This window comes from Bombina bombina, chromosome 2 (assembly GCF_027579735.1).
Source record: "Bombina bombina isolate aBomBom1 chromosome 2, aBomBom1.pri, whole genome shotgun sequence".
Lineage (NCBI taxonomy): Eukaryota > Metazoa > Chordata > Amphibia > Anura > Bombinatoridae > Bombina > Bombina bombina.
In genome coordinates this window covers 380,408,006-380,432,030 of record NC_069500.1, presented here as the reverse complement: position 1 = coordinate 380,432,030, position 24,025 = coordinate 380,408,006, and the positions used below count along the sequence as shown (strand labels likewise).

Below are 24,025 nucleotides of genomic sequence, written 5' to 3'. Positions count from 1 at the left end.
TCAGGATTCCACAAACACATATTTGAATTTGCATATTATTTGTATCACAATTTTTGTCACATCATTTGTATTATAAGACCCTTTGTTATATTGTATCACACTCTCTGCGTTATTGTAAAATAAAACGCTATCATTGCACATTACATATTTGTATAAACTGCATCAATTTTGCAATCTGGATCACCAAATCTGTATCCATTGAAAACTCTTTTAAGATCAGATAATATTGTTAATGAATGTTATTTTATACTTTTTATCTTCTGCTTGAAATAAATGTTAACTTTTAACCGTATCCAAATGTATTCACCCATATATATATACTACTTAAAGCTTTTCTAGCTATAGCTATTCTAGCCTCCTCATAGCGCTAATTATTTAGGTCCACTATAAGATCTGGTTGAGAGATCTTGCTATTAGGAGGAGCATATGTTGTTTATTCAAGCGCTATGAAAATACTTTTCTTGACAGCAATCTATTTGTATCGCATTGCACATGCACAGTGCTGTGCTTATTTACAGAAAGAAGTAATCGTTTCATATGTAGAAACAAAACGCTTACATTCCCTAAGTCCTACATAGAGCTGCGTTTGACACATCGCGTTTTACGCAATATTTCGTCGCCCTCTAAATATAAAAAAGCACGTGCAACGTATGTGTATGTTCAGCAAACCACCAGCTACGTAATGTGACAGACAGCTCTTATGGCCAATTAACTAAACTTTTGAGGACGGTACATTGGTTAACCCAGCCAATGAGTTCACATCTTCCAATGAGGAAGTGTGATTGTTGTAGCAGACAGTCACGAGTTTCGTGTATTAGTGTGTTTTAGGGTTGTTGTAGCCACAGGTTGGGGTGCGGTGGAAAGGTTGTATTGTTAGTTTAGACTCCGTTGGCTCCTCGATATCGATACCAAGCCCTGTAGATTGTTGTGGAGCTTTTGGACTCAGGGCTTTGCCCTGCTCTTCCTGAATTACTTGTATGTGTAGCTTCCAGCAGTAAAGTACGTCCCATTAAACACGGGCAGCACTTCCTTTTCATGCTCCTTCAGTGTGGAAACCCCATTGTCGTGACAAGCCCTCGTTATTAACCATGAATTCCCGGGACACTAGTGAGCGGACCCCGCTGCTGGGCGGCCGGGTGAACTCCATTCAGAACCCGGGCTCAGTGTTCGCTGGACGCCGCCTGGCTTGCGCAGCTGTGCTTCTTTCCGAGTTGTTCGAGAGAATGGCTTTCTACGGAATAACTTCCAATCTTGTACTATTTCTCAATGGTCCGGACTATAATTGGGAGGGCACCCAAGCCACCCAGGCTTTGCTGCTCTTCATGGGCATTACTTATTTGGTGTCGCCCTTCGGGGGTTGGCTGGCTGATGCCCTGCTTGGACGTTTCTGCACTATTCTCATTAGCATGGTACTCTATTTAGTGGGCATGCTGGTTTTCCCTATGATAACCTACAAGGCCACCCGCTCTGGTTTTTGTGGGGATGGCCACTTAGCATTGATAGAAAACTGCACGGTGCCCAGTAATGTCACCATCGCCCCCAACAGCACATGCAAATTAACGTCTGGGAGATACTGTGCACCTGCAATCTTCGTGGGCCTGATTATAGTGGGATTGGGAGTGGGCACAGTCAAGGCGAATATTACTCCATTTGGTGCCGATCAGGTAAGAACAGAGCACTTGCTTGTACTTCACAGTATAAATACCGGTATTCGTAAGTGCGAGTATGAAAACTACTGTTGGTTTATATTAGATGTGTGTGTATATAATGCATTGTATTATTGGAGTTAGCAAGAATTAGAACCAGCCATCCACTTTTTATGCCTCAGGTAAAGGCTGTTTGTATATAGATATAAATAGAAGGTATAAAGCATTACATTGGTACACAAACTTTTGACCACAATTATAAACACACCTCACAGGATCGATAGACTTTGCAGAACTTAAAGGGACAGTCTATACCAGAATGTTTATTGATTAAAAAGATAGATAATCCCTTTATTACCCATTCCCCAGTTTTGCATAACCAACACTGTTATAATAATACATGTTTTACCTCTGTGATTACTTTGTATCTGTATATATGATGTATTGGGTACTTGTAAAGTGCAGCTAATCACTCTCAAGGCGCTGCTTATTTTATTGGACCTCGTCGGGGATCGAACCTGCAACCCTTGGGTTGTTACAGAGCTCAGCCACAGTGCCTTAGCATGCTTAGCTATCTGTCTGGGGAAGTTTGCACAAACCTCTGCAGACTTCCCCCTTATCTCAGTGCTTTTGACAGACATGCAGTTTGCACTGATTGGATAGACTCCTAAACTCCACGGGAGTAAGCACAATGTTATCTATATGACACACCTGAACTAGTACTGTCTAACTGTGAAAAACTTTCAAAATGCTCTGAACTAAGATGCGGTTTTCAACGGTTTTAGAAATCAGTTTGAGCCTACCTAGGTTTAGCTTTTCAAAATTACCACCAAGGGAAAAAAGCAAATTTAATGATAAGTCAACTGGAAAGTTATTTAAAATTGCATGCCCTATCTGAATCATGAACGTTTAATTTTGATTAGACTGTCCCTTTAAAGGGACAGTATACACTCATTTTCACATAACTGCATGTAATAGACATTACTATAAAGAACAAGATGCACAGATACTGATATAAAAATCCAGTATAAAACTGTTTAAAAACTTACTTAGAAGCTCTCAGTTTAGCTCTGTTGAAAAGGTAGCTGGAAAGCCCACTGCATTTGCCTATGAAAAGACCCTTTGCACAAACAGGAGCAAGCTGGAGTAGGTAGCTGACGGTATTATCATAAAACTTTGGGGCTTGGTTAGGAGTCTGAAAATCAGAGCAATGTTATTTAAGAATAAGCAAAACTATACATTATAAAACAAAAAAAACCTCTTTATGGGCTATATAAATAGATCATCTACAAAGCATTTATGCAAAGAAAAAAATGAGTGTATAATGTCATGCTTTGCTAGATGTCTAAGTGATGGGCTCTACTGTATTGGGCTGTACAAGCTGGGGCTACCTTGTGTGAGGCAAAGCTTCAATGGGCACTGGAGGAGGTTTGGAGAGAGGACTTTTTAGCAAAGTTTTTGAAAAGTCTCTCAAAACGTTGTTTTACCAGACAGTAGGTAAAGGTAACACAATATTTCTTCCCTCATATCTCTCTTTGCTGGCTTTGTTGTCTGACTTACTATTTACACTTAGTGCCAGCATCAAGTAGGGGATAGAAAGGTCAAAATTAAATGTCCATGGGAGCTTTTCAATTTTAAAAATAAGCATTTTTGCAATATACTTCTATTACCAAAAATGCTTCTAGTAAAAGTTATTGCTGTTCTTCATTGGCATACACACACATTCTGTGAGGTCCTGTGCGCCAGTTTTCAAGCTTAGAGAGCTGGCAGTGTTGTTTATTGTGCATGTGAAGATTTAATTTGACTACAACGCTAAGCTAAAATGCATCAAATACTGCCCACCTAGGGGGTTGTCCCGAATTCAGTGTACTTGTATACGCTTCGTGCCCTAAGTGTTTTAATTGTGCTTAAATACAGATACAAGTTTTAATTTACTTCATGGTCGTGCATCCATTTATAAGACTTAAAGGACCACTACACACAAATTGTAAACTACATGACTTTGAACCTCCATTTCTGAGAATAATTTTGCGATGAGAACTGCAACTTTATTTTGTCAAGTGAGTGTATTGTTTTATGTTTATTCATTTCACTGATTTCACTGTCCCCAGCACAAAATAATCCTTGCTAACCAATCACAAACTAATATTCAGATATAGCACAAACTCTGTTTGCACATGTGCAGTTGAGAGAGATGGGGACATCTGCCCTTATCTCCTACCTTAAAGTGATTGTAAATTCTAGTGTTTGTGAAATGCTAGGATTACAATTGGAACAAATAAAGGTAGTTTTTAGTCATGAAGCTCTTTTATTTGTTGTTGGCGTTCGCTGCACCGAGCTGCTCAGGCAGCCCACTGCAGAATGCTATTTTGCTGAGAGGTAATGTTTCCACTTCTTGGCCAATAGCCGTGAGGGCTATCTAGCTTGGCGCCAGTTGGAACGCACAGCTATTTGCTAAGAGGTGTTAACGTCACCTCACAGCAAATAGCGTTCTGCAATGGGCTGCCTGAGCAGCTCAGTTTGGTGAACGCTTCCAACAAATAAAGGAACTTTCAGCATAAAGTATTTTGTACTTCATGAATGAAAGTCCCCTTTATTTGTTCCAGTTTTAAATCCTAGCGTTTGACAAACGCTAGGATTTACAGTCACTTTAAGGTGATTTAGCACTGATTTATCTTAGTTACTATTGCAAAGAATGCTTCTCCTATCATAATTGTTGATGCATAATTTATAATCTACCTTTTACAAATGTGACTGCTGAGAATCTTAGGGGGAGGGTGAAGTAAACAAAAGCTTACTTAAATTGCCCAATAGTATTAACCTAAACCTCCCTGGGAGAAAGTGAAACTAGCAGTTTTTTTTTTTTTTAAATTTATTTTACAGCAAAATAAATAATGAATGTATATTGCAATAATGTTTCACTTGCAATAATGAAATATTTTATACATTGTTGAAATGTCAAGTTTAAAGTGAAGGTAAACTTTGATGAATGAAAGCCCCTTAAAAATACTATTAAAAACAGGGACACTTTCATTCATCAAAGTTTACAAAGCAGCTGTTTTGATTAAAAACTTAACTTTTTCTTTTCACAGCCAGAGCAACTCACCCCCCCCCCTCCTGGAAATCCTCTCTTCACACGTCGGCAATGACTAATCCGGCTTCAGCAATGACTAATCCGGCTTCCTCCAATCACAGCATGGCCTCAGGCCAATTTTTTTCTTTAATGATTCAGATAGAGCATGCAATTTTAAGCAACTTTCTAATTTACTCCTATTATCAATTTTTCTTCATTCTCTTGCTATCTTTATTTAAAAAGCAGGAATGTAATGCATAGGAGCCGGCCCATTTTTGGTTGAGAACCTGGGTTATGCTTGCTTATTGGTGGGTAAATTTCAGCCTCCAATAAGCAAGCGCTATCCATGGTGCTTAACCTAAAATGAGCTGGCTGCTAAGATTTACATTCTTATTTTCAAAAAAAGATAGCAAGAGAACAAATAATTTATAAAAGGAGTAAATTAGAAAGTTACTTAAAATTGCATGCACTATCTGAATCATGAAAGATAAAAAATTTAGGTTCAGTGTCCCTTTAAATATGAAATGCACCCATGCTCATTTCACTTTTGACCTTTCTATCCCTACAATATACTTTTAGATGTATCACGCCAATTTAGTTCAAACACAACCTCCCAGTGAAGTCATCTGTAGAAAGCTCCACTTACCTGGTATGGGAGTTAGGACTAAGATGAGCGGAGTACTTTAGATTTAGTCCCTTTTGTATATCCTATTTCAGGACAGCCTACAACAGATGGTGACTCTAAGTGCTGCACAAAGGGTTTAAAGGGACATAAAAGTAAAACTTAAAGTGTCAGTAAACCATAAAAAAAATGTTATATAATTCTGCACATAGTGCAGAATTATATAACATTATAATAGCGCAAACATTGTAAAACCAAATTTCCCCTTTGAATTTAAAAAATAACTGCTGTTTTACAGACCCGCTCTCTGTGATCTTCTGAGCGGGTCTGTTTTAATTTTCTAACAGCGCATCGGGCCAGCTGTATAGTCACAGCCCGGCCCAACCGCGCCATAGCACTAAGTGCAGCTCGCTCCTGCTGTCTGACAGAGTAGGAGCGAGCTGCACTTAGTGCTTATGGCGCGGTCGGGCCGGGCTGTGACTATACAGCTGGCCCGATGCGCTGTTAGAAAAAAACAGACCCGCTCAGAAGATCACAGAGAGCGGGTCTGTAAAACAGCAGTTATTTTTTAAATTCAAAGGGGAAATTTGGTTTTACAATGTTTGCGCTATTATGTTATATAATTCTGCACTATGTGCAGAATTATATAACATTTTTTTTATGGTTTACTGTCCCTTTAAGTAAAACGCTAACTTTTATGATTCAGATAGAGCATGCACTTTTAAGAGGTTTTTTTTTTTTTTTTTTTTTTAAATGTACTCCTATAATCTAATTTGGTTCTCGGTTTCCTTTGTTGAAAAGCATGTCTAAGCTGGCACAGGAGCAGCAGTGTTTAGTTGGTTTTAGTGGCTGCGCATATATGCTTTCTGTCCTGGGCACACCTGATGTTTTCTGCTAGGTCTCATTAGTTTACCGCTGCTCTGGCGCTAACATTTTGTTTAATGGCTTAGCAGGGGTTAAACGCACATAGCATTTTATTATTTAATTTACTTGCATATGAGAGAACTTTCTTTTTGGACTAATATGTAACTTTAACTTGGTTTTAGTATTGAGCTTGTCACAATTGTACTTGGCTGTCTACCAGCATGGCAGCCAGGCCTAGCACAGTCCTACTCTTCAGACGTAAAAGAGTCAAAAGGATCAAAAGCAGCATACAAGAATCCGGAGGCTCAGGGAAGGGTTGACAGGGAGTTCACGGCCTTAGGGGGTCGATTTATCAAAGGCTCTGCAAGCCTTTCAACCCACTACAGCTGCAGGTTCTCACAACAGAATCTGCACGCTGTACTTAACAAGCAGCGTTCATCAGAGTGCTGCTTCCCTAATCTTTCGCCATCTCTAAAGTGGCGAAATTCAATCTCCATTGTCTAGTCCAACTGGGGAGATTGACAGCTCCTGCCCGCGTGTGATTGGCTGTTCACAGGCAGGGGCGGGATTGCACGCACGCACAAAATAGCGCTCGTGTGCAATGCTGAATTCCGCCCGCCAGAGGCGAGCTGCGGCAGACCGGCGAGTATGTACGCCCCTGTTCCGCCTCAGCTTGATAAATCGGCCTGTGTGTTTGTATTATACTGTTGTTGGTTGGTGTGTTTTTTTTTTTTTTTTTTTTTTTTGTTTCTCCCACTTCCTGGGTCCCCAAGTAGCAGTCTGCAGAAGATCTGGTCATTTACATTAACTCCTGGGTCCCCACAATGGCATTCTACAGGGGACTTATTCCTGCATAATTACGCTGGTCTTTTTAACTCCCAACTTCCCACAGTAACTAGTACACTATAGGCAACAATTTTGCAATATAAAAAATAATATACCAGCTTAACCGAATATAATTAATGCTGAGCTCAGATGTAAAAAATAAGTATTTCCATCCGGTGCAAGGAGGTACGAAAATTATTGTATGTTAAATGAAAGGAAAAAATGTTGCAGCTCTACCTTTAAACCAGCACTTGCTCATTAAGCAAATTTAACAAATAGATAGCTTTGACACAAGAGTCAGACCCAGAGACCACTTGCAAGAAAACATCAAAATCCCTTTATTAAAGGGCCACTGTAAGTAAATATTTTCTATGCCTGTTACTAACTACCCCAAATACGCTTTTTATCAATAGCATTTCATTAACATATCTCTACCGTATATCAGAAATCTTGTCTGCAAATTTAATTGTTTTCCAAACCGACTCCGTGGGTATCCTTTGCTCTATACCAATCCGTTTACAATACCTAGGTTTCAAAATGGCGCTTTAAACACAAAGTTATTGGTTTAAGTATTTTGAACATGCAGTGCTGAAAATAGTGGGCAGGATAACGTGACATCATCGGCGAATAAAAGATATAACTTTTAGAACGTTATGAAACTTCGTTTTGGAGACAATATAGGTCAGTAGGTTTTAATTAATGTTTATTAACTTTAATATGTTAGTTGTTTAGCTTAAAAATTATAACAGAAAGTAATCCTTTAACTAAAATAACAAAATCAGATAAGGCACCAAACAAAAACTGAAAATTATTATGATATATATATATATATATATATATATATATATATATATATATATATATATATATATATATATATATATATATATATATATATATATATATATATATATATATATATTATATATATCTCTCTATCTATCTTCCTCATTACACAGGACAATGGACCTACTATTAAGAATAAAGTCCTGCAAAGGCAGCTTCCAGTGTATGCCAGTAGCAGAAAGGTAAATTAGTAGCAGTTCAAAGCCAAGCAACAGTTGGTTATATGCAAAAGCAAGCTTTGATTAGTGCACAGAAATTTGAAGCAGTCCCCAGTATGAAGATTCGGAGAACCTGACACCGTTAACTTGTCGTGTTCAGTGGTAGCAAGCCATATGCAGGGCAACAATAATTCTGGTCGGTGTATATATAGGACGCTAGTGGCTGTAAGGTAGGTATGATTGCATAATACTGTCCATTGAGTCATTATGGAGGGTTGTCAAACGTTTAAAACCTAACTTGCTTACATTCAGCTTGTTAGTGGGAGTGATGTCTCACTACCACCGCTACTTGTGAGTGCTGCAGGAATTACCTGTAAACACTTCTTCAAGACTCCAGCCCTCTCGACTCCTGAGTTATCCGGCAATCCGAGACCTTACCTAAGCCATGCAACGCGTCTTACAAACACAGCCACGCTCACGGAGCTCCAGTGGGCGTGGTAGAAGCGGCTACACGTGTTTCACCCAAACTTGCGCTGTGATTGGGCTTCTATTTATCCCTTGGCCTCTTGTTGGCGCTGTATTCACTTCTTACTACCTGTGATTGGGCTTCCTCAGGCATGTGATGCCGTAAGTCAAACTTGACTTATATTGCAGTTGATCCCAGGTGAAATGATAAACTCATTCAGTGCCAAATAAAAAATACACATCTCTCCTGATATCTCAGGAATTTATTTACATTCTCAATTGTTTAGGGATACTTATTAATCATATAGTTACGGCAGCAATGGCGGGACCCATACAGGACCCATACAATATTAGAAGAACCAGAAATAGAGTCATAAAACATAAATATATATGACACATAATTTCATTTATAGAAGATCGATTTACACTTTACCATTGTACAGGCTAAATTTCGTGATCACAGTAAAACTCTATATCCATTCAAAGGTATTTATATAAGTTTATTACTGATATACTTATGAGGGTTTATAACACCTATTTGGCAAAAAACATATGAGGGAGAGTGGCTCATATACATTCAATTTAAAAATGGAGCATAGTTTATCGCTTTATTTTTAATAGTAGGTCCATTGTCCTCTGTAATGAGGAAGGTATATATGTCATAATAATTTTCAGTTTTTGTTTGGTGCCTTATCTGATTTTGTTATTTTAGTTAATAAAGGGATTTTGATGTTTTCTTGCAATTAGTCTCTGGGTCTGACTCTTGTGTCAAAGCTATCTATTTTATATATATATGTATATGTGTAGCCCTCAGTTTACGCCGGGGTTAGGTTCCAGAAGGAATGGTTGCAAATTGAAACCCAGTTTATAATGTAAGTCAATGGGAAGTGAGGGAGCTAGGTTCCAGGCCCCTCTCAAAATTGTCATAAGTAACACCTAATACATTATTTTAAAAGCTTTGAAATGAAGACTTTAAATGCTAGACAGCATTATAAACCTAATAAAATAATCACACAACGCAGACTTCACTTGCATTTTTCTGCAAACGGTTCTTTCTATGCTTTCCAATCTATAGACAGGAGGTTCTTGTTCCTTTGAAATCTGCTCAATAGCTCGGGTCTGGTTCAACTGATTAATTTCAGCTTGCTTGGCTTTGCTGCAACACAAGCGGACAGCTCCACCTACTGGCTATTTTAATAAATGCACTGCTTCTCAATGCTTTTCAATAGTAGTCACATGACTGGAAAAAAAGGTTGTTATTCTGAAACGGTGTAAATTGAACCGTTGTAAAACGAGGGCCACCTTTGTATGTATCTACACACCCCTGTTAAAATGTCAGGTTTCTGTGATTAAAAAAAAAAATGAGACAAATCATTTCAGAACTTTTTCCACCTTTTTAATGTGACCTATAAACTTTACAACTCAATTGAAAAACAAACTGAAATCTTTTAGGTAAAAGGAAATAAAAAAACTAAAATAATATGGTTGCTTAAGTGTGAACGCCCTTTTATAACTGGGGATGTAGCTATGTTCAGAATTAAGCAATCACATTCAAAATCATGTTAAATAGGAGTCAGTACACACCTATCATCATTTAACGTGCCTCTGATTAACCCCAAATAAAGTTCAGCTGTTCTAGTAGGTCTTTCCTGACATTTTGTTAGTCGCATCCTACAGCAAAAGCCATGGTCCGCAGAGAGCTTCTAAAGCATCAGAGGGATCTCATTGTTAAAAGGTATCAGTCAGGAGAAGGGTACAAAAGAATTTCCAAGGCATTAGATATACCATGGAACACAGTGAAGACAGTCCTCATCAAGTGAAGAAAATATGGTGCAACAGTGACATTACCAAGAACTGGATGTCCTTGCAAAATTGATGAAAAGACGAGAAGAAAACTGGTCTGGGAGGCTGCCAAGAGGCAAGTACTGGCTGTGTGGTACATGTGACAACAATCGGCCATTTTCTTCATATGTCGGGGCAATGGGGTAGAGTGGCAAGACGGAAGCCTTTTCTTAAAAAAAACCCATCCAAGCCCGGCTAAATTTTGCAAAAACGCAAAAAGTCTCCCAAATGCATGTTGCAAAAGGTGGTCTGATGAAACCAAAGTTGAACTTTTTGGCCATAATTCCAAAAGATATGTCTGGCGCAAAAACAACACTGCATATCACCAAAAGAACATCATACCCACAGTGAAGCATGGTGGTGTCAGCATCATGCATTGGAGCTGTTTTTCTTCAGCTGGAACTGGGGCCTTAGTCAAGGTAGAGGGAATAATGAACAGTTCCAAATACCAGACAATATTGGCACAAACCCTTCAGGCATCTGCTTGAAAGCTGAACATGAAGAGGAACTTCATCTTTCAGCATGACAACGACCCAAAGCATACATTCAAATCAACAAAGGAATGGCTTCATCAAAAGAAGATTAAAGTTTTGGGATGGCCCAGCCAGAGCACACACCTGAATCCAATTCAAAATCTGTGGGGTGATCTGAAGAGGGCTGTGCACAGGAGATGCCCTCGCATTCTGACAGATTTGGAGTGTTTTTGCAAAGAAGAGTGGGCAAATCTTGCCAAGTCAAGATGTGCCATGCTGATAGACTCATACCCAAAAACACTGAGTGCTGTAATAAAATCAAAAGGTGCTTCAATAAAGTATTAGTTTAACGGTGTTCACACTTATGCAACCATATTATTTTATTTTTTATTATTTCCCTTTACCTAAAAGATTTCAGTTTGTTTTTCAATTGAGTTGTACAGTTTATAGGTCACATTAAAGGTGGAAAAAGTTCTGAAATGATTTATCTTTGTCTCATTTTTTTTACATCGCAGAAACCTGCCGTTTTATATAGTGTATGTATGTTCCAGTCAGACCAGCTCTAAGAGCACCTGATCTAATCAAATGATGATAGAATTACCTAAGACTACTAATATATGAGTCAAAGAATTACAAATATCTCATAAAACAGCATGAAGGTTCAAGATAAAGAAAAAGCTCAGAAAAAATACAAGGAATCCTTAGCTAGCACTATTCTAATACTATACATTAATCTATACATTGGAAGTATGGCCTATATCTATCTCCTCCTTCTACAGACATTGACTATGGTACCGGTCTTCAATTTTTCCTGGGCTGTTTTTTTCTCTCCCAATCCAGCCCTGAGGGTAAGAGCATGTTACTGCTATTTCTGGTCACATTAGGTAAAATGGATTTTAAATTGTGCAAATCCTTAGAAGCACCTAATTTTAGAGGGGCATCTTAATGGCTACGCAAGTGCTAAGACTTTTTTCACTCCCTATGTTATGAGTATTCCGTAATGCCGCTTATAGGCCCCTCTTCAAAAATATATTTGTGGGCTGGCAACAGTGAGTGCATTTTCAAAGTAGTGTCACCTTTTTAGTTTTGAACTGTAAAACCTGTCAGAATCCCCAAGAGCATTATCTCTTATGATTTTAAAAAGAATACTTTGATTTTGATCAAAAGGTGATGAGCGAAATAGAGAGAGAATGAAAAAGAGAAAAAATGTGTGTGTATATGTTTATTTAATGTTAATTAAAAATAAACGAAATTATACATTTTTTTAAAAAAAATCTGTATGGGCTATATAAATGGTTCATCTACAAAATATTTATTCAAAGAAAAATAGTGTATATTGTCCTTTAATCTAGACTACCCAGTTGTATACTGCTGTTTGGCATTAAACCTCCTTTTTTTATATTTTATTTTACATCTTGCCAAAGTAATGTCACAAAAACTGAAGTCCAGTTATCTCCATATCATCAGATGCTAGTAAGGATCACTGCAGTTAAATCATGTGTTTGCGCAATATGGTGGTTCAGTATCATGTTTGTATTTATTAGACAACAATGCTTGTCAGGGATATATTTTAAGTGGCTGCTGAACACCCTATAAGTTAATGGGCCATTCTTTATAAAAAAAAAAAAAAAAACAGGTCTGCTTTGTTAGAGTAGATGTATATTGTAAAATGTTATACTTTTTAGTGTTCTCTCTACTTGCTATTTAATGGGTTCACTACTTGGCTTAATTTTAAGCCAGTATTAAAGGGACGCGAAACACACATTTTTTTCTTTCATGATTCTAACAGTATTTACAGTTTACTACTATTATCTAATTTGCTTTGTTCTCTTTGTATGGTTTGTTGAAAAACATACCTAGATAGGCTCAGGAGTTAGGAGCTAGCTTCTGATTAGTGGCCGCACAGATATGCCTGTTGCCATTGGCTTGCTCCCAGTAGTGCATTGCATGTTCTTCCATAAAGGATACTAAGATAATGAAGTAAATTGTTAAGGGGCAGTCTACTCCAGGATTTTTGTTTTAAAAGATAGATAATCCTTTATTACCTATTCCCCAGTTTTGCATAACCAACACAGTTATATTAATATACTTTTAACCTCTGTGATTATCTTGTATCTAAGCCTCTGCAGTCTGCCTCCTTATTTCAGTACTTTTGAGAGACTTGTATTTTAGCCAATCAGTGTCCTCTTACAAGTAACACAACAGGCATGAGCACAATGTTATCTATATGGCACTCACAAACTAATGCCCTCTCGCTTTGAAAAACTGTTCAATGCATTCAGATAAGACTGCCTTCAAGTGCTTAGAAATTAGCATATGAGCCTACATAGGACTCCTTGCCTAATGTGCTTAGAGGAATATGGCTGCACCTCACTGACGAGGTCCAAAGAATGCCGAAGCCATCGTCTGGGGTTGCCGGTTTACTTGTTCAGAGGAGAATTGCCTGGTATTTCGGGGCTGGACTGACCATGTTGGTGGGATCAGACTGATATACTACAGGAATGTTTTCCTCTGTGAAAAGCACAATTGAGCAGAAAGAAGCTACTCCCAGGTGGCAACCAGGCCATGGAACAAGCTATTGAGCTGCTGATTGTTCCTGGCAGACTGCTTCTCTTTTTGTTTTGCATATAGAAATCCAGACCCATGCATGATACCTACATAGGTATGCTTTTGAACAAAGGATATCTAGAGAAATAAGTGTAATTTTTATTGAGTGCACTATCTGAATTATGAACAAAAAAATGGGGTTCATGCCCCTTTAAAGTAGCATTTAATGATTGGGCCACAGCTGCAGGCACAGGATCAATGAGTAGTAGTTTTGCTGTTGTCATTGTGCCCAGCAGTTTAATATCCCTGTAACTGTTACGTTTAGACACTCATTACAACACTTGTACTCTGATAAGAGCACTGTGACAGTAGAGCTTTTAATAAGTTGTTTACCCTAGCTAGCACACTGATTAACCGAGAGAGTGCTAAGCATGTGACCATTAAGTAGGGACTTGAGCAATCCCTAGACTAATCCTAATATTTTACTTCTGGTTCATAACATTTGGCATTGCCCTACTGTATATCTATCTGTATATATTGTTGTTGGCACCTAAAAACTGTGTGGGCCTTCAATATTTTCAGTGGCTCTTAAAATGTATACACATTTGCCATCCCCTTACAACACTGCAGTTGATTACTTATGACTGCTGTTCACTTTATCCCTCCCCTTGCCACATGGTAATACTACTTTTTTTTATTTATTATATATATATATAAAATCCAAAGATGCAGGCACTCATTGGTCTTAATAAAAAATCCAAATTTATTAAGTCATTTTTAAAAGAAGACATAACGTTTCGGCACGGCATTGTGCCTTTGTCAAATGTCAACACATTCAAAAATGTACAACACACACTTAAAATCATCTGATCATTATTTGTATTGGTGAGATTGTGCGTTCCTTAAAGGAACTTTGTATCTATCTATCTATCCTCCTAAGGACTTACATAAGGATCCGCTTTATTGACGCAATAAAGCGGATCCTTATGTAAGTCCTTAGGAGTGCACTTTTTTTCTATTGAACTGCACCCAAGGCTTTTTGAAGAGAAGTCGGAGTGCACTTTGTCTATGTGTGTGTATATGTATGTATGTATGTAAATTTTTTTTTGCATAGAAAATTAGCACATCTAGGCAAGTACCCTGCTTGCGTTTTATGTAAAACAAAAATTATGAATCAATTATATCGCTTATTATACATAACATACCATAAATGAGAATACCAGAACAGTCTATAATTATCCATCTTAGTTCACTCCAATATCAGGATATAGACTATTAGCTTAACAATGCTTAATTAATAACTACCAGAGATTTAACCACAACCAATTTATGTACAGTTCTAAGAGAGTAAACAATAATAAAACTGGCTTATAAATCTGGAGTGCAAAATTATCTAGCACCAATATAATTATTTCTAAGCTACACAAGCCAATGGGGCATAAATTTAAAGTAAAAAATACCCTTTTAACCCCTTGAGTGCTAACGACGGCTCTGAGCCGTCGCAGAGTTTCTCACTCAGGTGCTAACGACGGCTCAAAGCCGTTGCTAGCACTCTCCCACCTTGAGGGAGATCTAGGGGCTCACACCCGCTCCTACCCCGGCGATCGTGCCTGTAGAGTGACAGGCATCGCCGGGGCTTCCCGTTTTGCGTGATGACGTCACCGCGCAACTTTATGTAAAAAAAACAATGAACAATATAGGGAAAGGGGGCATGCTGCTTAGAAGCCTGTATCTCAGGCATCTAAGCAGCTACAGACCCACCATTGGTAAAATTAAAAAACCCTCAAATGTGCTTAGCACTCAAAGGGTTAAATCGGTTACAATCTAACTATAGCTATAGAATACCTTGATTTAAAACATTAAAAATATAGAGCAACCGTATACATTATCAAATAAACCAATTTGAAAGTTTGCTTTTTCAGATAAATCCGTTCGCCTTCATATGAGAGGTATTGCAATTATGGAAAAAGAAAAGTTAGGCCCAGTTCTGCTTTATAGAGACTGTGTTCCAAAGGCAGCAGGTTGTCAGTCAGTCCAAATTTTAGCAAAGACCTGTGCTAATTTTCTATGCAAAAATTTATATTGATTTACTTTTGAGACATGGAGGATTTTAATCTCAGATTTTTATCTCCACCATAACTTTAATATGTATGTGTGTACTGCACGATTAATCGCATATGCGATTTAAAACCGCGATTGAGAGTCGTGATTTTTTGGTTTAAAAAAAAAAAAAAAAAAAAAAGAGTAGCTGTAATGCATTGATTTGTATGTGATTTCTTGCAAACCAGCTCCATCTAGTGGTTGCTTTTAGCACACATTTGTAAAATGACTGTTTTACTTTCACTTTCTGATCTCATAGAAGCAGCCAGCCAGCCGATCAATCTAGAAGTCTAAAAGCAGAACCCATGCAGGAATGAAGAGGAAGGAAAGCCAATTACAGGTGGCCCTCGGTTTACTCCGGTTCAATTTGCGCCGTTTCAGAATAACAACCTTTTTTTTCAGTCATGTGACTGCTATTGAAAAGCATTGACTGCTATTGAAAGCATTGAGAAGCATGGCATACATTAAAATAGCCAGTAGGTAGAGCTGTCCGCTTGTATTACAGCAAAGCCAAACAAGCCAGACGTGATCAATGGATCAGCTTTCAAAGGAACAAGATCTAGCAGCCACTTCCCTTAGCTGCAGACTCAATGCAGAGAACTGTTTGCAGAAAAATGCAAGTAAAAAAAGTTTTTGTTCATTAAACTTAGTTTTATGGTACAGTCTGTTTAATTATTTTGTTTTTGTTCATTAAACTTAGTTTGATGATACAATCTATATTATTTGGTTTATAATGCCGTTTACCATTTAAAGTCTTCATTTCAAAGCTTTAAAAATAATGTATTGAGAGGGGCTTGGAACCTAACTCCCTCACTTCTCATTGACTTACATTATAAACTGGGTTTCAATTTACAACCATTCCTCCTGGAACCTAACCCAGGCGTAAACTGAGGGCTACCTGTACCTATATTTCCCCCTAGGCACGTCTGCAGTCTGAAACTTAGGGTATGTAAACATTATGGAACCTCCCACACAATCTCCTGCTCTCTTAGAAACAGCTCAAATACATAGCAGATGCGGTTAACCCCATGGCTGCCAAAAAGGCTAAAACTGCAGTCCCCTCTGCTGCTAGGTTAGCTTAACTGCATCTTCAATGTATTTGATATCCGCAAGGCACAGCATTTCTGAAAGGAACAGCCCCCCTACTGCTAATATGTCTGTATTGGATTCCTAGACAGGAGCAGGGCTAATTTTCAGTCAAATTAAAATATATATAAAAAAAGGAGATATATATATATATATATATATATATATATATATATATATATATATATATATATATATATATATATATATATATATATATATATATATATATATATATATACAAATACAAAATAAACAGATGGAGTCCAGCACTATGGAGCTTTTTTTTACCTTGCTGTGTGCTCGTTACAATGGACTATCAGCAAAAACCCAAACAGATACAGTCCATATGTAGAAAGTAACAGCACCACTGCATCAATATTCTTAAAGGTGAATTATTTCTTTATTGGTGATATCACAACCATTAAAACAGCGACGTTTCGGACCTACATGGTCCTTAATCATGCATAGTTAAAACACAGTAAAACACACATTTAAAAAGGGTGGTGTAACCAATCAGATTTCAGCTCACATTATTAATTAAATTAACCCATACCTATCCAGGTATGAAAATACAAGTATTTACTTTTTCTATTAGTGGCCTCTAGTGGTACCATATAGAATGTCACCCTATTTCAATATCAGAAAATTCATAAAAACAAATACAAATCATAGTCCCTATTCAGACCATAAGGATGTAGTGTATTTAATTTCTTGATCCACCAGACCTCCTTTTGTTTTAATTTAAGTTCTCTGTCGCCCCCTCTTCTATGTGTAGGAATATGATCGATTACTTGGAAGCGCAACTGACTAACTGTATGTCCCATTTGGGTAAAATGTGCAGATACTGGTAAAGACATGTCTTTAGGTTTAATTGATGCCTTATGCTGACTGAACCTATCCCTAGCGGCCTGGGTGGTCTCTCAGATGTAACAGAGGCCACATGGACATTTGAGTAGATAAATGGCATAATTGGTTTGACAAGTGTATAGACCATTGATGGTATACTGTTTACGCTTATCATTCTGGGCCAAAAATTTACCTCTAATTACTGAATTACATTGTGCACAATGAAGACATGGATAACATCCTTTATTGGGAGTGGTCAAATAATTAATGTCAGCCTGTTTAGTTGTCCCCACATCTGCCCTAACTAGATTATCCCTTAAGTTTCTCACCCGTCTGTATGATGGCATTGGTGGTAATTTAAAGGACTCAACTTCTGGATTAAATTTTGATAGTAAATGCCAGTGTTTCTTAACTGCTTTAAAAATGTGTTGACTTCGCTGGCTATATTCCATAGTAAGTACTAATCTATTTACATCATTTTTGGTTTTGGGTTTAGCTTTACTTTTGTCAAGATCTGTAATATTTTTATTGATAATCTCCTGAGGATAACCTCTTTGGATAAATTTATTACCCATGGATTCTAGCCTGTAAGGCAGTCTATCCTGATCACTGACTATCCTCTTGGTGCGTAATAACTGACTTCTTGGGATAGAATTGAACACTGTCTCAGGATGAAAGCTTTCATACCTCAAAAGGGTATTTCTATCCGTAGGTTTAGTAAAGAGATCAGTGTTCAATTTATCATCTTGTATGTAGACAGTGGTATCAAGAAAATTAATCTCATGTGCTGAATATGTCGATGTTTATCATTGAGGCATTGATTTCCTCCACAAAATGTATCAAGGACTCCAATGAGCCCCCCCATATGCCAAAAATATCGTCTATATACCTTAGCCAAAGCTTACAACAGTGATTGACTTATTAGCATAGACAAATTTATTTTCAAAGCCACTCATAAACAAATTGGCATATGAGGGGGCTACATTGGAGCCCATGGCCGTACCTCTTCTGCATGTAGTAAGTGTCCTGAAACAGAAAATAATTGCAGTATAAGACAAGTCTTAACAGATCATCAATAAAATCTATCTGTGTTAGATCATACAATTTACTGTTGTTCAAGAAACTTTTTATGGTGTCAAGGCCTGCCTCATGAGGGATAGATGTATACAGATTAACCACATCTAGAGAAAAAATAAACCAATTTTCTTCCATTTTTACCTTTTCTAATTTTGTCAGGAAATCATTAGTGTCTTTTATAAAAGACTTCTGTTCTTTAACCATTGGAAAAAGGATTCTATCCAGAAATATTGATACATTTGAAAAAACAGACTCTGTACATGCCACAATGGGCCGCCCTGGTGGGGTTGACATATTCTTGTGAACCTTGGGCAAAGTATAGAAAACTGGTGTTATGGGATGTTTTTTATAAAGAAAATCAAATACCTGTTTAGTTATAATACTACATAGAAATGCCCTATCAAGAATTGTTTTTAACTCTTTTTGTATTTCCATAAGAGGATTATGGTCTAATACTTCATAAACCCCGCCATCAGAGAGTTGATGTAAAATTTCCTTAATATAATATTTAGTGTCCAATATTACAACAGCTCCGCCCTTGTCGGCGTTCTTTATTGTAATATTCTTGTTGTTTTTTAAGGACAACATAGCTTTATATTCTTCTCTTGTTAGGTTATAATTTTTCGTTTCTGGATTTAAATTCAATTTTTATGGATACATTTTGTGGAGGAAATCAATGCCTCAATGATAAACATCAAATTTACATTGACATATTCAGCACATGAGATTAATTTTCTTGATACCACTGTCTACATACAAAATGATAAATTGAACACTGATCTCTTTACTAAACCTACGGATAGAAATACCCTTTTGAGGTATGAAAGCTTTCATCCTGAGACAGTGTTCAATTCTATCCCAAGAAGTCAGTTATTACGCACCAAGAGGATAATCAGTGATCAGGATAGACTGCCTTACAGGCTAGAATCTATGGGTAATAAATTTATCCAAAGAGGTTATCCTCAGGAGATTATCAATAAAAATATTACAGATCTTGACAAAAGTAAAGCTAAACCCAAAACCAAAAATGATGTAAATAGATTAGTACTTACTATGGAATATAGCCAGCGAAGTCAACACATTTTTAAAGCAGTTAAGAAACACTGGCATTTACTATCAAAATTTAATCCAGAAGTTGAGTCCTTTAAATTACCACCAATGCCATCATACAGACGGGTGAGAAACTTAAGGGATAATCTAGTTAGGGCAGATGTGGGGACAACTAAACAGGCTGACATTAATTATTTGACCACTCCCAATAAAGGATGTTATCCATGTCTTCATTGTGCACAATGTAATTCAGTAATTAGAGGTAAATTTTTGGCCCAGAATGATAAGCGTAAACAGTATACCATCAATGGTCTATACACTTGTCAAACCAATTATGCCATTTATCTACTCAAATGTCCATGTGGCCTCTGTTACATCGGAGAGACCACCCAGGCCGCTAGGGATAGGTTCAGTCAGCATAAGGCATGAATTAAACCTAAAGACATGTCTTTACCAGTATCTGCACATTTTACCCAAATGGGACATACAGTTAGTCAGTTGCGCTTCCAAGTAATCGATCATATTCCTACACATAGAAGAGGGGGCGACAGAGAACTTAAATTAAAACAAAAGGAGGTCTGGTGGATCAAGAAATTAAATACACTACATCCTTATGGTCTGAATAGGGACTATGATTTGTATTTGTTTTTATGAATTTTCTGATATTGAAATAGGGTGACATTCTATATGGTACCACTAGAGGCCACTAATAGAAAAAGTAAATACTTGTATTTTCATACCTGGATAGGTATGGGTTAATTTAATTAATAATGTGAGCTGAAATCTGATTGGTTACACCACCCTTTTTCTTCTGTTATGTGTGATCAGTCCACGGGTCATCATTACTTCTGGGATATAACTCCTCCCCAACAGGAAATGCAAGAGGATTCACCCAGCAGAGCTGCATATAGCTCCTCCCCTCTACGTCACTCCCAGTCATTCTCTTGCACCCAACGACTAGATAGGATGTGTGAGAGGACTATGGTGATTATACTTAGTTTTTATAACTTCAATCAAAAGTTTGTTATTTTACAATAGCACCGGAGCGTGTTATTGCCTCTCTGGCAGAGTTTGAAGAAGAATCTACCAGAGTTTTTACTATGATTTTAACCGGAGTAGTTAAGATCATATTGCTGTTTCTCGGCCATCTGAGGGAGGTAAAAGCTTCAGATCAGGGGACAGCGGGCAGATGAATCTGCATTGAGGTATGTAGCAGTTTTTATTTTCTGAATGGAATTGATGAGAAAATCCTGCCATACCGTTATAATGACATGTATGTATACTCTACACTTCAGTATTCTGGGGATGGTATTTCACTGGAATTACTCTGTTAAAAGTACATTAAACCTTTGAATAGGTATTTATTATGTTAAACGTTTTTGCTGGAATGTAGAATCGTTTGCATTTTCTGAGGTACTGAGTGAATAAATGTTTGGGCATTATTTTTCCACTTGGCAGTTGCTTGTTTTAAATTGTGACAGTTTCGTTTCTCTCTCACTGCTGTGTGTGAGGGGGAGGGGCCGTTTTTTGGCGCTCTTTGCTACGCATCAAAAATTTCCAGTCAGTTACTCTTGTATTTCCTGCATGATCCGGTTCATCTCTAACAGAACTCAGGGGTCTTCAAACTTCTTTGGAGGGAGGTAGATTCTCTCAGCAGAGCTGTGAGACTTATATATTGACTGTGATTAAAAAACGTTGCTCTGTAATTTTTATGTTTCAAATTTAATTATTGTTACTTTACTAAGGGGAACAAACCTTTGCTAAAAGTTGTGTTGTTTTTAAGGATTGATGCTATAACTGTTTTTCAGTTCATTATTTCAACTGTCATTTAATCGTTTAGTGCTTCTTTGAGGCACAGTACGTTTTTGTTAAATAAGATTGTAACCAAGTTGCAAGTTTATTGCTAGTGTGTTAAACATGTCTGATTCAGAGGAAGATACCTGTGTCATTTGTTCCAATGCCAAGGTGGAGCCCAATAGAAATTTATGTACTAACTGTATTGATGCTACTTTAAATAAAAGCCAATCTGTACAAATTGAACAAATTTCACCAAACAGCGAGGGGAGAGTTATGCCGACTAACTCGCCTCACGTGTCAGTACCTGCATCTCCCGCCCGGGAGGTGCGTGATATTGTGGCGCCTAGTACATCTGGGCGGCCATTACAGATAACATTACAAGATATGGCTACTGTTATGACTGAAGTTTTGGCTAAATTACCAGAACTAAGAGGCAAGCGTGATCACTCTGGGGTGAGAACAGAGTGCGCTGATAATACTAGGGCCATGTCTGATACTGCGTCACAGCTTGCAGAGCATGAGGACGGAGAGCTTCATTCTGTGGGTGACGGTTCTGATCCAAACAGATTGGATTCAGATATTTCAAATTTTAAATTTAAATTGGAGAACCTCCGTGTATTACTAGGGGAGGTTTTAGCGGCTCTTAATGATGGTAACACTGTTGCAATACCAGAGAAATTGTGTAGGTTGGATAAATACTTTGCGGTACCGGCGAGTACTGACGTTTTTCCTATACCTAAGAGACTAACTGAAATTGTTACTAAGGAGTGGGATAGACCCGGTGTGCCGTTCTCACCCCCTCCAATATTTAGAAAGATGTTTCCAATAGACGCCACCACACGGGACTTATGGCAAACGGTCCCTAAGGTGGAGGGAGCAGTTTCTACTTTAGCTAAGCGTACCACTATCCCGGTGGAGGATAGCTGTGCTTTTTCAGATCCAATGGATAAAAAGTTAGAGGGTTACCTTAAGAAAATGTTTGTTCAACAAGGTTTTATATTGCAACCCCTTGCATGCATCGCGCCGATTACGGCTGCGGCAGCATTTTGGATTGAGTCTCTGGAAGAGAACCTTAGTTCAGCTACGCTGGACGACATTACGGACAGGCTTAGAGTCCTTAAACTAGCTAATTCATTCATTTCGGAGGCCGTAGTACATTTAACCAAACTTACGGCTAAGAACTCAGGATTCGCCATTCAGGCACGTAGGGCGCTGTGGCTAAAATCCTGGTCAGCTGATGTAACTTCTAAGTCCAAATTACTTAATATACCTTTCAAGGGGCAAACTTTATTTGGGCCCGGTTTGAAAGAAATTATCGCTGACATTACAGGAGGTAAGGGCCACGCCCTGCCTCAAGACAAAGCCAAGGCTAAGGCTAGACAGTCTAATTTTCGTCCCTTTCGGAATTTCAAAGCAGGAGCAGCACCAACTTCCACTGCACCAAAACAGGAAGGAGCTGTTGCTCGTTACAGACAAGGCTGGAAACCTAACCAGTCCTGGAACAAGGGCAAGCAGACCAGGAAACCTGCTGCTGCCCCAAAGACAGCATGAACCGAGGGCCCCCGATCCGGGACCGGATCTAGTGGGGGGCAGACTCTCTCTCTTCGCCCAGGCTTGGGCAAGAGATATTCAGGATCCCTGGGCGCTAGAGATCATATCTCAGGGATACCTCCTAGACTTCAAATTCTCTCCCCCAAGAGGGAGATTTCATCTGTCAAGGTTGTCAACAAACCAGATAAAGAAAGAAGCGTTTCTACGCTGTGTACAAGATCTGTTATTAATGGGAGTGATCCATCCGGTTCCGCGGTCGGAACAAGGACAAGGGTTTTACTCAAACCTGTTTGTGGTTCCCAAAAAAGAGGGAACTTTCAGGCCAATCTTGGATTTAAAGATCCTAAACAAATTCCTAAGAGTTCCATCGTTCAAAATGGAAACTATTCGGACAATCTTACCCATGATCCAAAAGGGTCAGTACATGACCACAGTGGACTTAAAGGATGCTTACCTTCACATACCGATTCACAAAGATCATTACCGGTATCTAAGGTTTGCCTTCTTAGACAGGCATTACCAGTTTGTAGCTCTTCCATTCGGATTGGCTACGGCTCCAAGAATCTTCACAAAGGTTCTGGGTGCCCTTCTGGCGGTACTAAGACCGCGAGGAATTTCGGTAGCTCCGTACCTAGACGACATTCTGATACAAGCTTCAAGCTTTCAAACTGCCAAGTCTCATACAGAGTTAGTTCTGGCATTTCTAAGGTCGCATGGATGGAAAGTGAACGAAAAGAAAAGTTCTCTCTTTCCTCTCACAAGAGTTCCATTCTTGGGGACTCTTATAGATTCTGTAGAAATGAAGATTTATCTGACAGAAGACAGATTAACAAAGCTTCTAAATGCATGCCGTGTCCTTCATTCCATTCAACTCCCGTCAGTAGCTCAATGCATGGAGGTGATCGGCTTAATGGTAGCAGCAATGGACATAGTACCCTTTGCACGTCTACATCTCAGACCGCTGCAATTGTGCATGCTGAGTCAGTGGAATGGGGATTACTCAGACTTGTCCCCTACTCTGAATCTGGATCAAGAGACCAGAAACTCTCTTCTATGGTGGCTTTCTCGGCCACATCTGTCCAGGGGGATGCCATTCAGCAGACCAGACTGGACAATTGTAACAACAGACTCCAGCCTACTAGGTTGGGGCGCTG

The 24,025-nt window shown here is 38.3% G+C and overlaps 1 protein-coding gene across 1 annotated transcript in view; it reads left to right on the top strand.

The window, feature by feature from the left end:
* Positions 1 to 762: 762 nt before the first annotated feature.
* SLC15A4 (solute carrier family 15 member 4) overlaps positions 763 to 24,025 on the top strand; it is a 185,703-nt gene continuing 162,440 nt past the window's right edge. The window contains exon 1 of the mRNA XM_053701852.1: positions 763 to 1,664. Within this exon, the coding sequence (XP_053557827.1) occupies positions 1,089 to 1,664 (576 nt within the window). The 5' untranslated portion in view covers positions 763 to 1,088. The remainder of the gene's footprint in view (positions 1,665 to 24,025) is intronic.